Source organism: Radiomyces spectabilis (assembly GCF_025331425.1).
Source record: "Radiomyces spectabilis strain NRRL 2753 chromosome Unknown BYT42scaffold_8, whole genome shotgun sequence".
Classification (NCBI taxonomy): Eukaryota; Fungi; Mucoromycota; class Mucoromycetes; order Mucorales; family Radiomycetaceae; genus Radiomyces; species Radiomyces spectabilis.
The window spans coordinates 929,473-942,426 of NW_026251933.1; the positions used below are offsets into that span (position 1 = coordinate 929,473).

The 12,954-nt window shown below is 42.8% G+C and overlaps 4 protein-coding genes across 4 annotated transcripts; 1 reads left to right on the top strand and 3 right to left on the bottom strand.

The window, feature by feature from the left end:
* Positions 1-516: 516 nt before the first annotated feature.
* On the bottom strand, positions 517-916 carry BYT42DRAFT_497885 (uncharacterized protein; the record flags this gene model as incomplete). The annotated part of the gene is made up of 2 exons (XM_051564531.1): positions 517-746; positions 829-916. 2 exons carry the CDS (start codon positions 914-916, stop codon positions 517-519), a joined length of 318 nt encoding a protein of 105 aa, XP_051422360.1.
* A 98-nt stretch (positions 917-1,014) lies between these two features.
* On the top strand, positions 1,015-3,996 carry BYT42DRAFT_379534 (histone acetyltransferases subunit 3-domain-containing protein). The gene is made up of 9 exons (XM_051563303.1): positions 1,015-1,463; positions 1,570-1,662; positions 1,764-1,827; positions 1,907-1,977; positions 2,096-2,238; positions 2,323-2,613; positions 2,709-3,194; positions 3,271-3,474; positions 3,543-3,996. Exons 1-9 carry the CDS (start codon positions 1,208-1,210, stop codon positions 3,756-3,758), a joined length of 1,824 nt encoding a protein of 607 aa, XP_051422361.1. The 5' UTR covers positions 1,015-1,207; the 3' UTR covers positions 3,759-3,996.
* Positions 3,997-4,069: 73 nt separating this feature from the next.
* On the bottom strand, positions 4,070-4,902 carry BYT42DRAFT_379550 (phosphatidylinositol glycan, class F). Its single transcript, XM_051563304.1, has 4 exons — positions 4,807-4,902; positions 4,624-4,743; positions 4,430-4,538; positions 4,070-4,344 (listed from the first exon to the last, which is right to left on the bottom strand). Exons 1-4 carry the CDS (start codon positions 4,857-4,859, stop codon positions 4,231-4,233), a joined length of 396 nt encoding a protein of 131 aa, XP_051422362.1. The 5' UTR covers positions 4,860-4,902; the 3' UTR covers positions 4,070-4,230.
* Positions 4,903-5,494: 592 nt separating this feature from the next.
* BYT42DRAFT_534491 (Ca-transporting ATPase) lies at positions 5,495-9,184 on the bottom strand. The gene is made up of 6 exons (XM_051565456.1): positions 9,014-9,184; positions 7,895-8,868; positions 7,550-7,741; positions 6,145-7,461; positions 5,946-6,079; positions 5,495-5,875 (listed from the first exon to the last, which is right to left on the bottom strand). Exons 1-6 carry the CDS (start codon positions 9,129-9,131, stop codon positions 5,599-5,601), a joined length of 3,012 nt encoding a protein of 1,003 aa, XP_051422363.1. The 5' UTR covers positions 9,132-9,184; the 3' UTR covers positions 5,495-5,598.
* Positions 9,185-12,954: the final 3,770 nt, after the last annotated feature.

Sequence of the window (12,954 nt, forward strand, 5' to 3'; positions counted from 1 at the left end):
AGAGTCCGAGGGGTGGGGAAATTTCAGGGCGAGCATGAAACTCAGTTCAAACGGGGATGGAAGCACCATCATCCTCGGATGGCATAGACAAACTGTGTATATCATGCAGCAACATTCATAGCCTACATTCTCTGCCACCCACCATCATTTTTTACCTACTAGCCACAACGTCTAAACAGCTGATATAAACTTGAATGATAAGTAAGAAAAGAAAAAGATGCTTTATATTTTATGTACAATGTTTTGAATCATACGAGGAGAAATGGTGAAAAAAAAAGTAAAACGTAATGAAGAAAAAATATGCGGTATAGTTCCATTAAACTCTGGCTTTCTTTCTCATTTCTCTCTTCTTCAATCGTTGTAAGCGTTTAGCCGACATCTACAAATTCCATACAAGATCAACACCTGGCTCATTAATAATCTCGATCTTGAACAACTTACCTTGGCTGCCAACTGTTCCATACGCTCCTTTTCCTCTGCCAACTTTTTACGTTCCAAAGTGATGGCTCGCTTTCGCTATTTCATGGAGAGAAGTGAATTTAGAGAGAAGAAGTAAAAAACAAGTCTACTTTTATATGGAAAACCTACGTCTTTCTCGGCTTGTCGTTCGTCCTTTAATTGTTTCTCCAACGCCTTGACAGCCTGAATTCTGGTTCGTTCCGCCGTACGTTGTTCCCACGATCGACGAAGAGTCTTGGCCTTTTGTGCTCGTACAGTAGGTGTTTTCTGGATTTTCCATGCCTTGCCTACAACCAAATCATCGTTTAATGATCCATCTTTGATCCACTTGCGATCAGGCGAGAAAACTTTATTGATTTCGAATTTTACCTGATACACGCTTGTTCACGGTATCAACCACACCACCAATTGCTTCTTTCACGTCCTTTGGCTTGTTCTCGGTTGTTACTGCTGCCATGTGATAGATTGATCGAGCCGTAAAGGGATGAGATTTAAAGTAAAATGTAAACCAGCGATAAAAAAAAAAAAAAAAATCGACCGGGAATTAGTGATGTCACGTGTGACTTGTATCGGCCGGCACTTCTTCCTTGACCTTTTGGACGAAGATAGAAGAAAAAAAGAAGTATCATAGAACATACTGCAAGGGGAGAATAGTGTGGTCTTTTATTATTAGTACACTTATTCAATAGTTTATGAACTGATATTTGCCGGCGACAAAATATTCTGCAATACCATTCATTCGACTTTTATGGATACTGATTTGACGCGTCAGTACAGTTCGCCCACTCCAGTGTCGGCATCGACTGCCGCTCTCTATCGACAATTCAAGTCATCAGCATCATCCCACGTAGCTTCACAAATTGGCAATATTCCAGAGTCGCAGGAACTGCTAAGTATCAAGGCCGATTTGGAAAGATTGTTGCCTCATTCGGAAGCAAGACTACGGCATCTAAAGAAGGAATTGAATCATCTGGAGAAAAATGTGAAAATCCGTGAAGCCAATGGTAAGTCAGAATTGGGTTTATTATGCCGTAGAACCTTTGAGAGCTGGGCGATGAAGGCATTGCAATAGGAGAGAGGACAGTCGCAACTCATCATGTCGGATCATAGATACTGGAACGCATAAGAAACAGCCATCTTCCGGAAAGAATGTCAACGCTATGCTGGAAAAAATGCGGATCAAGCAGGAAGCCTCTGGTTTAGGTAAGTTGTTTTTAGAATTGGAAGGAGACGGCTACTCTTCTGTGACAACAACCTTGTCCTGGAATTGATTCTTTATTTATTAAATTTTGATTTCATGGTAGATGATCCATCGGATCTGTCACCGTCATCGCCTTCGATACCAAAGAGTCAGATGGACAGACAAGCGTAAGTGGGAACCGGTGTATTATTCGACATGAAAATCATGGCAATCAGTGATTGACACATATATCCTTGTCCAATCTAGTGCCTTGGAAACCTTGCGACGACGACGACGAAGGGAAGATGTCGATTCAACTGATGATGAACTTAAACATTGTAAGTACCGCCGAGAACCATGCAGTTGATATTGCTCTGTGAAACCTTCTTTTTCCGCCCTCTTCTCCTCATTGTTCAACCTATTGATTTGCCTTTTCTCTATTTTCTTTTATCTTAGCAGACAGTCGCCGAGAATCACCTCATCACATTGTGAAAATCAAAAAGCTTGAAGGCGTACCTTCGCTCACCTCTCGAAGCATGTCTCCACCCTCCATACCACGATCACAAAGTCATTCCAAACACACCCCAAAATCCGTCGATGTAAGTTTTTGATTGAGGTTGCAATGTGAAAAGTATGCATGGTCCAAACAGTGACTAACGACCATTACAATCTTCCCCGTGTAGAACACTTATTTAAAGAAGAAAAAGGTCTCGGGATCTTCGAGTAAAATGTCATCGTCTGCTGCTGCAGGACGAGGGCACGGTATCAACGAAGGCTATCCTCCTTCATCGCAAGGCAAACATAACAAGCCCAAGCCCTCCAATCACGCCACAGGCAGCACCAAAAACAGTAACGATGTGGATTTTGTCCGAGTGAAAGCCAAAGATCAAATTCCTATCCTAACTTTCTGGACTCATCTCGAACCTTATTTTCGTCCGTTGAGCGAGGAAGATAGAGAATTCTTGCTGGAGAAGGTAAGCGGTGAGAACGGTGGGATCAAAAGAGAAAATAAATGGGAGAAAGGGATATATGATAATTAACGAATTGTTTCGTACCTTTGGACAAACAGCCAGATAATTCCAAACTATTTTCAATACCTGCGCTCGGCCGATCTTATTTGGAAACATGGGCAGAGGAAGACCGAGAAACAGGACATCAGAGTCGGACCCACTCACCTGCTGGATTTCGGCACGGCAGTCATGATTCGACGTTGGGCGGTCCATCGCAGGAACGGTTAAAATACCTTGGTCCGGGAGATACATTGACGGATGATTACTTGTTAAACGATGATTTATGCTGCGGCACTTTGACGGAGCGACTGTTGAGCAGTTTAGTTCCTGAAGAAGTGGATGATGCATTAGAAGTATCGATGGGGATGGGTGCCGACGATGACGACCGTCAGAGCAACTTGAGTGACGATGAAGGACGAAGTGATCACTATTTTGAAGGTAGAACCATTGCCGAAATGTCAAGCGAGCCACCAGAAGATCTTTTGGATTTTGAAGAACGCTTAAAACGTGAATTGCAATACGCCGGCTTGTTTGGTGAAGATGGAGTAAGAGGAAACCGAGAAGATACGCACACAAGTCATTTTTTTCTTTACTCATAAGCTTTTCCGCGAATGTACATAGGTGGATTGGAGTACTCGTGAAGATGATGAAATCTGTGCAGAGTTACGATTTTTGCAAAGAGAACTAAAGGAACAGGGGAAGGTCAATGAATTCCGGAAAAAACGATTACTAGACGTAGTGGATCGTCAACTGCAATACGAACAGTATCGACATGTACTGGATAATCTCGATGCTCAAGTGGATCAGTGTTATATGAAACGATTCGTAAGTACATTTTGCAGGTCTTCCATTTTTCATGCTTCGTCCTAGACTCATGCTTTCTTTTACTTCAGCGTATTCAAAAGTCCAAGAAACGAAAATCAACCTCTGCGCCGAAAACGACGTTATCCGAAAACGCAATATATGCCATGGAGAAACGAAAGACGTGGATCAATGCGCTGGAAGGGATATTCAAAGATAAAAATCTTGTGATGCCTACCAGGAGCATCTATGAGACAGACGGAGAAGAAGAAGACCCTTCACCATCCGAAGGACACACCAGATCGTAAAACGATGAATTGGCCGACTCTCTTTTCCCCCCTATTGTATATTTTCCTTTTCTTTTTTGTTTCTATTATTTCCCTCTTCTCTTCTTTTTTTATTGGCCTTTGCTCTCTCATCTCATCAATTCGTCATCTCACTATTTTACTTGATGTGTGATCCCTCTTTTTTATTTTATTCTTTTTTTCTTCGCTTTACCACTTCGTATCTGTTTCTTTCTTTCTCTCCTTTTTCTTACCTCTCTTACTCTCCTCTCTCTATCTCTATATTACCCTCTCTATCTCTTTGTGTGTGTGTGTGTGTCTCTCTCTCTCTATGTTCGTTTTCATCTGTACATGTAGTCTTTCTTCTCTTTTAATTCTTTTCTATCCCGTTCATTCTTCGTTTGATTTCCAAGGATACGTTTGTTATGGTTGCAAGTTATTGTTCATCTTGAGAAAAGAAAAAGGCCCAAAAATCGAAGAAGATCGAGTATGAGTTTTATTCACTTTTTCTTTTGGCGAAAATGTATTTGATGCTGTCCCACACCAAACCCGCCATGACGCCCACGGCATGACCTAGAAAAGTCGAGATAATGCACGAAATCGGCCATACCTGTATCCAACCACAAAAGTAAAATATAATTGTGAGCCATCTCCTTTTCAATGAATTCTGTTATCCCGTGATTTTCGTCCCATACCTGCCAATCTCTTTCCCAATCCAGCGGTAAGACAATGGCGCCAATCCATGCTCCGGATAACGCACACACTGTTTGTGTGTAAGCGTAGATTTCAGCAGACGTACGTGGACTGTAATAAAACATATAGTTGATACTCGCTTTCATTTCATCCAATCGTTCTTAAAGTCTTGCGACGAAAACTTCTCCATACTTACCAGTGTTGCAAGAACACAGTGGTCCAAGTCTTGCCTTCCGCAGGTGCCAATGCAGCAAATGCCGGCATAATAGTAACAATCGATAGGTATGCTGCGAATGCGACGGTTTGGAATAGTTTCCTAGGTCGTTCATATTAGATACTCACAGTTTATCGACGCTGGTACGTTTCTGAAGAGGCTTACTCGGTCAATGGCGCTCCAAACAATACAATCACAATGTACAAAAGAAAGGTCATGGAAAGGGTACTCAGGATCGCGTTGCCAAGGGATGTCTTTTTTTTCGAGGCTGTTTAATAATCCAAGTTATTACGAGATGGGTGGGTACTGGCACCTACCAGTGCTGATTTAAGCGATGTTCTTGAGAAGAGGGACAGGAAGACAAGGACGGCATGAGCGGAAAACAAGACAGGAACAGCAACAGCGAGTGTATTGATTGGATCTTCAATGAGAGCGGTTGATGGTACGTAAAATGTGGAGACATAATCGATGCCAACCGCCAGTGCTGCCACAATCAACTGTCTATTTATTGGTGACATGGCTGGACAGGACGGGTATTTGTATTGTGCACTGGGCGAACAAACGAAAGCACACACTTTTGATCCACGATTGTCTCGCCAAGTCACAAATTTTCAGTGACAATTTTCAACCCGCATGAAACGGTTTTATCCAACCTTTGTCTGTCACCCTGTAGAAGGCCATTGCCAGAAATAGTCCTTAGCAATAATATTTGGTCATCTGTCATCCTATGGAAGGTCACTGAGAGCAATAGTCTTAACATTCATACTTGGATAAGTTCTTAGATAGAAGAAAAAAGTTGTTCAAGAGTCAAAATTCGTTCCACCTAACAAAAACAGCAATGTAAGACAGCATATTGTTATAAAAGAGAGTGTGTAAAATGTTTATTCTAAATGATAAAGAAGAGGAGAACCGTAACACGGAATAAATGGGTTAATTTACAATGGCCCAAAGAATAAATTATTCTTTCTTTGATTTGGTCTTTTGCACAACAGTGGGTGGAGCAATCCAGGTGCGGGTGATCCACTTGAGGGCCTCGTCCAAGACAATCACGGGGAAAGAAATCCACAATACAGCCTTCCATTCCTCAAAGTTCAAAGGAACAATGGCGAAAAGGCTCGTGAAGAAAGGAACATACAGAATCATAAAGTGCAATGCCATGGAAAGCACAATCGATCCAACCAAGTAAGGATTTGCCCAAAGAGGCAACGTCAACAAAGATTCATTTTCACTCAAGCTACACAAAATCAAAACCGTCAGCGACCAATCCGCACAGCTCAAAGACAAAGAGTAATGACTGTACTGACCTGTTCATGGCATTCAACATCTCAATCACGACCAAAATGGAAAGACTCATGGTGGTCGCCTTTTGAGAAAAGGTATTTGTAAACATTTCACAGCCGATTTCAGGGAATAAGTCTGAGCATTTGTGGAAATGAGACTGTAAAACCAGAAATTCAATTAGTATCCACGTTTCATAAAATGCAGGTCGTTTCAAAAGCTTACCAATTGATAGTAAGAGATCTGAGGACCTCCTTCATAAAAGATGAACCACCACACGTAACCAAACACGGTAGCCACACCAACGTAGGTACCAATGATCATGTATCGGAAGAACAACCAACCGTCGACCAAAGCTTCCTTGCCACTGCGAGGAGGACGACGCATGATATCGTGGTCAGGAGGATTGAAACCCAAGGCAGTAGCAGGAAGACCATCTGTCACGAGATTCACCCACAATAACTGGACAGGAATCAAGGCTTCGGGGAGACCCAACAGAACCGTCAAGAAAATGGACACAACTTCACCAATGTTGGAAGAAATCAAGTAACGAATAAATTGCTTTGTGTTGTTATAGATACCGCGACCTTCTTCGACCGCCTTCTCAATGGTGGCAAAATTGTCATCTGCAAGAACCATATCCGCTGCCAACTTGGCCACATCGGTACCGCTGCCCATGGCCACACCGATATCAGCGCGTTTCAAGGCAGGAGCATCGTTCACACCGTCACCCGTCATGGCCACGATTTCTCCCAAGGATTGTAACAAGTCGACCAACTGTTGCTTGTGAGCCGGTTCCGTACGAGAGAAGAGATTGGCGCGTTTCACGGCTTCGATTTTTTCAGCTTGCGACAAATCATCAAATTCACGGCCGGTGTAACTCTTGCCAGTCAAGTCCTCGTCCTCATCAAAGACACCAATCTTGCGACAAATAGCTTCGGCAGTATTCTTGTTGTCACCGGTGATCACGATCACACGGATACCGGCCGTTTTACACTTTTCAATAGAGGCGCGCACTTCGGGACGAGGAGGGTCCATCATGGCGACTAAACCGAGGAAGGTCATGTTGGTTTCGTATTGAGCAAATTTGGTCTGGTCACGCAAATCAAAACTGGCAGGGTTCACATTGTCAACTTTAGCTAAACCGATGCAACGCAACGACAGGCCTTGACCGTATTCCAGAATTTTCTTGTTCAAAGTATCACGAAGGACCGAGGTCATGGGTACGGGAGCATCTTGTTCGGAAACACGGACGTAAGCGCATCGATCGAGAATGGACTCTGGAGCTCCTTTGACGAGTAAAGTATGTTGACTATCCGATGAGACAATGACGGACATGGATTTACGGTCACGGGTGAATTCCAGAGTAGCATGACGTTTGAATTGACCAGCAAAATAATCGTTGCACGCCGTCACGCGTTCGCGTTTCGACAGAGAAGCCAATCCGTTGTTAACAGCGTGATTATCGGTACCGAATTTTTCCACAAGCACTTGCAATGCAGCCTCAGTAGGTTCACCGATATTCTGGTATACGTCGGTAGCCTGAGTTAATTTTTTTTGAAAAAAAAAAAAGAATAACTCCATCAGTAACCGATCGATGCTTCGTCTCTTTTTTACCACTTGCGCTTACCTCATCATAAGTGATGCGGGCCTCGTTGCAAAGAGAGCAAACCAAAGCCATTTCACGAGCCAAGACATTCTGAGCAGGCAACGCCGTCACGACTTTACCATCAGGGGTTGTAACCGAACCATCCGGAGCATAGCTGCTGCCTTCCACGTACAATTCGTTCAAACCACCACTGGTATTAGCCAATGACACAACCTAAAAGAGTCAAGAAAAAGAGAAAATTAGCACTTTAATATCCCATGCACGATGCTAATTAACTCCGTCGACCTTTCCGCCTCTCTTTCCTCCTTCTCTCTCTTTATCACACACACACACTGTTTTGCATGCATTCCTTTTTCTTAAACTTACACGTGAGACACTCATTTGGTTGGTGGTCAAGGTTCCGGTTTTGTCGGAGCAAATGACGCTGGTGCATCCTAAAGTTTCGACACTGGGCAAGCTGCGGACGATGGCACCGCACTTGGCCATTTTCTTCGTACCCAAAGCCAAACAGGCGGTGATGACGGCGGCTAAACCTTCAGGAATGGCAGCGACGGCAAGAGCGACGGCGATCTTGAAATAGTAAACGGCACCCTGAATCCAGCCCTTGTGCGAAGGATCGTTGAAGTGACGAATGTTAACGAGCCACACAAGCACACAGATAACCGAGATGACCTTGGCAAGGGTGTCACCAAAATCGTCCAATTTGCGCTTCAAGGGAGTCTTTTCCGAGATCTGAGAGGTGATGGAGGTATGAATGTTACCGATAGCGGTGGCGGCACCGGTTTGCACAACGATGGCATGGGCTTTTCCAAGCACACACGTGGTACCAGAGAACAGCATATTGTATTGATCTTGTTTGACGGCGCCGACATCGTGAATAGGTTCAACGTCCTTGTTGACACTGACGGATTCACCTGTCAACAATGCTTGATCCACGCGAAGCACACTTGAATAGATTTCCAACACACGAGCGTCGGCGGGAACTTTGTTACCCACCGAAATATCAATAATATCACCCGGCACCAATTCTTCGGCGCGCACCTTTTTCAATTCACCTTGACGCAACACTTTGGCTTCATCGGGAGAGTATTCACGTAAGGCATCAATGGCCTTTTCGGCGCTTGATTCCTGCAATACACCCACGGTCGCATTGGCCACCAAAATCAACAAGATAACAATAGGTTCCACAAATGCAGTCGACGATTCGGATCCTTCATTTTCTTCAAACAGAGCAAGTACAAACGAAATAACAGCAGCACCGAGCAGAATCAACACGAGCTGATCCTGGAACTGATCGAGGATAAGGCGCCATAATGGAGTCGATTCTTCTTCAGGCAATTCTACAGTATAAAGAATAATAAAAGAAGAAAGAGTTAGCGTTTCCGTGGTTTTTCAGGTTGATTAGTAATGACCCCTCTCTTGCAACCGCAGTGACATGTAGTCATAGGTGTCAAAAAAAAAAGGAAAAAAAGGGCGACAATTTACCGTTGGGGCCAAACTTTTTGCGTTGGTCTCGTACTTTGTCTTCGGAGAGACCTCTATTGGGGTCTACACCAAAGTGTGAACACACTTCAGCTGGTGTCTTCAAAAAAGAATTGTCCATCAGCAAAAGGTGAGCAACAGTAAGCAAAGGACGAAGGGGAAGGAAAGGGAGAGAACCCAATGAACGCTGAATTCCAAATTTCGAAGTCCGTCAACCAGTGCATCATCTCCTTGTGGTTCCAACTATCCCTGTTTGGGCTTCACCGACCGTGACCATTGAAAAAATGTCCAATGAAGGCACGCCAAGTTGATCCGCTTGACTTGCGATCCCATCTCCACTTACGGCTAATTGGGTATGCACTAGTTATTTTTTTCCACTCAGTCAACCCTATTGTATGCCGAATTTGCTTCATTCATTGATATTACGCTTGGCAGCCAACCCCTTTTCCCACAGTGCGTAATAGCACAATAAGCGAGCAACCAAGATTTTTCTTGTATCAAAGGTCCAATGAAAAATACATGCAGTCACTTTCAAAAACAGACGAAAATTTTTTCGGTTTTTTGGTTACTTGGTTACATGTGCTAACAAAGGTATCCTACTTTTCATCTTTTCCCCAATCTTCTGTTTACAGTACACTCATCATGAGCGGCTTGTTCGCACCAAGTTGACGAGATGGAACTGCTACTTCAATCTGGCCGACGTAAAAAAGTCAAACAATTCAATGAATGTTTAAAAATTTTTGTATTTTATTATTCGATTGTATTCGACGATAGCATTATCCGTAATGCGAACTTTTCTTCCACACAACTTCCCATTCACAAAACTTGACGTGGAAGCTCTGTTCGCCTTTTTTCATTTACTTTTGGTTTGTTTAAATTTGATAAAATATCCATGTAAAGATCGTGCTGGCTCAGCTATCTGGATGCATGTCAGCCACCAATTCCGAGTCATTCAACGTACCGAAGCACATCTCCTGAACATCGAAACTGTTACAACTGTGTCGTGCAATAGCTCATCACCGCCAGAATGCATACTAGAAAGTATGTTTCAGTCGATTTAAGGATAAAAAGACAAAGAACTACCTGGTTGCTTACTTGGAGCGACTTTTTATACCTTATTTTCAGCCACCGAACACTGTGACAACGATTTACGGAGCTAAAAAAAACATGATTTTTAATTGGAATGACAGGCTGGGTTCCTGAATTTCATCCATTATCATCCACTTGATTGGTTCAGCCTCTGCGACTGGTTTCCATCAGCTTCGAACACCACGAAAATTTTTTTAATTGGATCACTGATTCTGAATGTTCAAAGATTACAGGGAAAAAAGGTCAGCGAGAATGTGAACGCCAAGTCAAAGACAGAAAAAACATCAAATGGGGAAACCAGTTGGCGTATCACTTCATGAAGCAAATGATTACCCTCGTCGCCATGGTACATTGAGCATGCATAGTTACGTCTGCTTAATCTCCTTTCAGTCTTAATGGCCCCTTAATGATTTGCTACGATACGATGCTCGCCAGTATTGCAAAGCATCGAGTTTTCGAAAACTCCATGATATGCTGCTCAACCTGTTCACACTGAATTTCTCTCTTTGCTGAAAATGATACCTCGAGAGTATTCCACTCCGCTGCTTCACCGCATTTGTCTCTATTCTCGAATACCACAAAATTTCTGCACGAAAATCCCAAGCAATTGATGCTAACTGGCGGAAAGCAAATATCGTTTTGATTCAGAAAATTGTTCACGCTCATAATTCCCATAAACAACGGCTACCTAAGTGAAGGATGAGCACTTACAGTTTACATTTTTGCAGTCTGAGAGAATTTTGATGAATTTTCTGACCTTTGTTTGTTTGTGGTGATTGTGGTGATTGTCATACTATGGCGGTGATTACATTCTCATATGATTTGACGACTCATTTAGCTCATTTTCTTTTCCTCCAAAAAAAAAAAAAAACGATCCCAACCATATTCACTGATCTTATATCCCCTATTTGTCGTGCGATCTACCGTATGCAAAAAGCTCACAAAAAGTAAGCTCGAATGTTTTGACTTGCATAATAGGGAAACAGCATTGATGTTTCATTTGAAGGACGATTTCCAGTAACTAAGGAAAAACCGAAGAGAGCAATACAAGCTTAGAAAGGTGCTTGTTTTTATTTTTTATTTTTTATCCTTGGTATGGAACGACAAAGAAAGGATATTCAACAGCTGCTGAACGATACAGCGTGAACCTACAGCGAATTACTGACAAGCAAGTATGATATGTAATACGATTTTTGCTGGCAGTAACATAACGTTTGAAAATTGCCTTCGCAAAAAAAAAGCTTAACGAGTTTCTCTCTAAAGAGTGACATCCGTGGTACCCTTTGGAAGAGCCGGCATTGATGACTATGGCCTCGGATAGATCATCGTGAAATAACTCCTGGTAATGCGTCAGGTACTCCATGCACTGATTGGCCTTAATGATCCTCTCATGCCTATCGTGCATTACACGGAAATTCATAAGAATGACTGATGAACGAAAGGCATGTTGATTTCAAGGCAAAGTGAAAATATAAATTTTGTTCGTTCCCATATTCTTACCGCCGAGAATTGTCGCTCTTGTTCCTTGGTTACAGGAAGCTTCTTTTTGATTTAATGTTCGCTCGTAAATTTGACGAATTGTTGACTCAGTTAAAGAAAATGAACGCACATAATTCATTGTCACATGCATGCAAGGCGTTGTAGGCATTATAAGAAAGCATGTAATTTTCCAGCAATCAAAGAAAAAACGGAAAGAGTAATGAAGGCTTAAAGAAGTGCTTTTAACAAATATTTTTATTTATCTTTTGACCTTGGCTTTCAAACGCCCAGAAAAGGATGGTCCAGCAACTGCTTAACGATGCAACGAGAAGCTATTTTTGACAAGTACAGTATCAGTAAGGAATTTTCACTCGAATGGAAACATAGGCATATAATCGTTTACCTGGTGAGATTGCCATGTATTGGCAAGGAAATCCTTCGCCGCATCGGAGATCGCGATGTGCGAGGGGAGCGCAACATCTTTCACTTTAGCGAATTCCACTTTTCTAAAGAGACAAATTTCTCAGGTAAAATTAAATAGCGTAACTTACTCGCTACTGATCCATAATGATGAAATATCATCATGGTGGCGTCCAAACAGCATTCTGTAACTATGATCGGGGTCAATGTGAATAAATAAACATACAATGAAGGACAAGAAAGAACAGATCACTTACGTCATGGCCCGATGGACGAAATATCTGGCGCTTGATCGTAGCTTTGCCTGTTTTTTACTTCAGGCGCGACAAAGTGGGGGAGTGCCGCGAACGCTGTAGATAAAAAAAAAAAATGAGTACTCCATCGACTGAATGTTAATATTTCTGGTACGTACCTCATGGGTTTGTCTTTGCGGACAACCGTTGCAAGACCAAAAGTCGCCAATTTTTGGCTTCAGGTCCTTTCCCAACATGATTTTGCAAGGCTTCAAGTCGCGATGCACTATTCGAGCACCTCCAAGATTGGCTTCAAGAACAAAGCAGCCACCCGCTCGCTCAATGTGCTGGCGTTGCTCATCATGTGTGTCAGGGTCTATCGTTATCATTTAAAGTAAGGCTGGTAAGTATGTCGTGTTTTCACCCATACTCTATCCGAAATTATTTACCCGGTCTCGCACAACTCCATGACGACATACGCATAATCGTCATCATGGAAGCATCTATGGAACTTTACGATTCCGGGATGGTTCAGCTTTCGATGGAGCTTGACCTCGGCAGTGAAACGATGCTTCTTCATCAGAATTAAGCGGTAGTTGGGGACAACTTTGACCGCAAACATCTGGCCTTCATCATTATAGGCCCGCTATACCTGGGCCGTCACACCCTAGCATGACAGACGAATTGTGTCAGTGAGCGACCAAATCAGAGGTGATGCTCTTG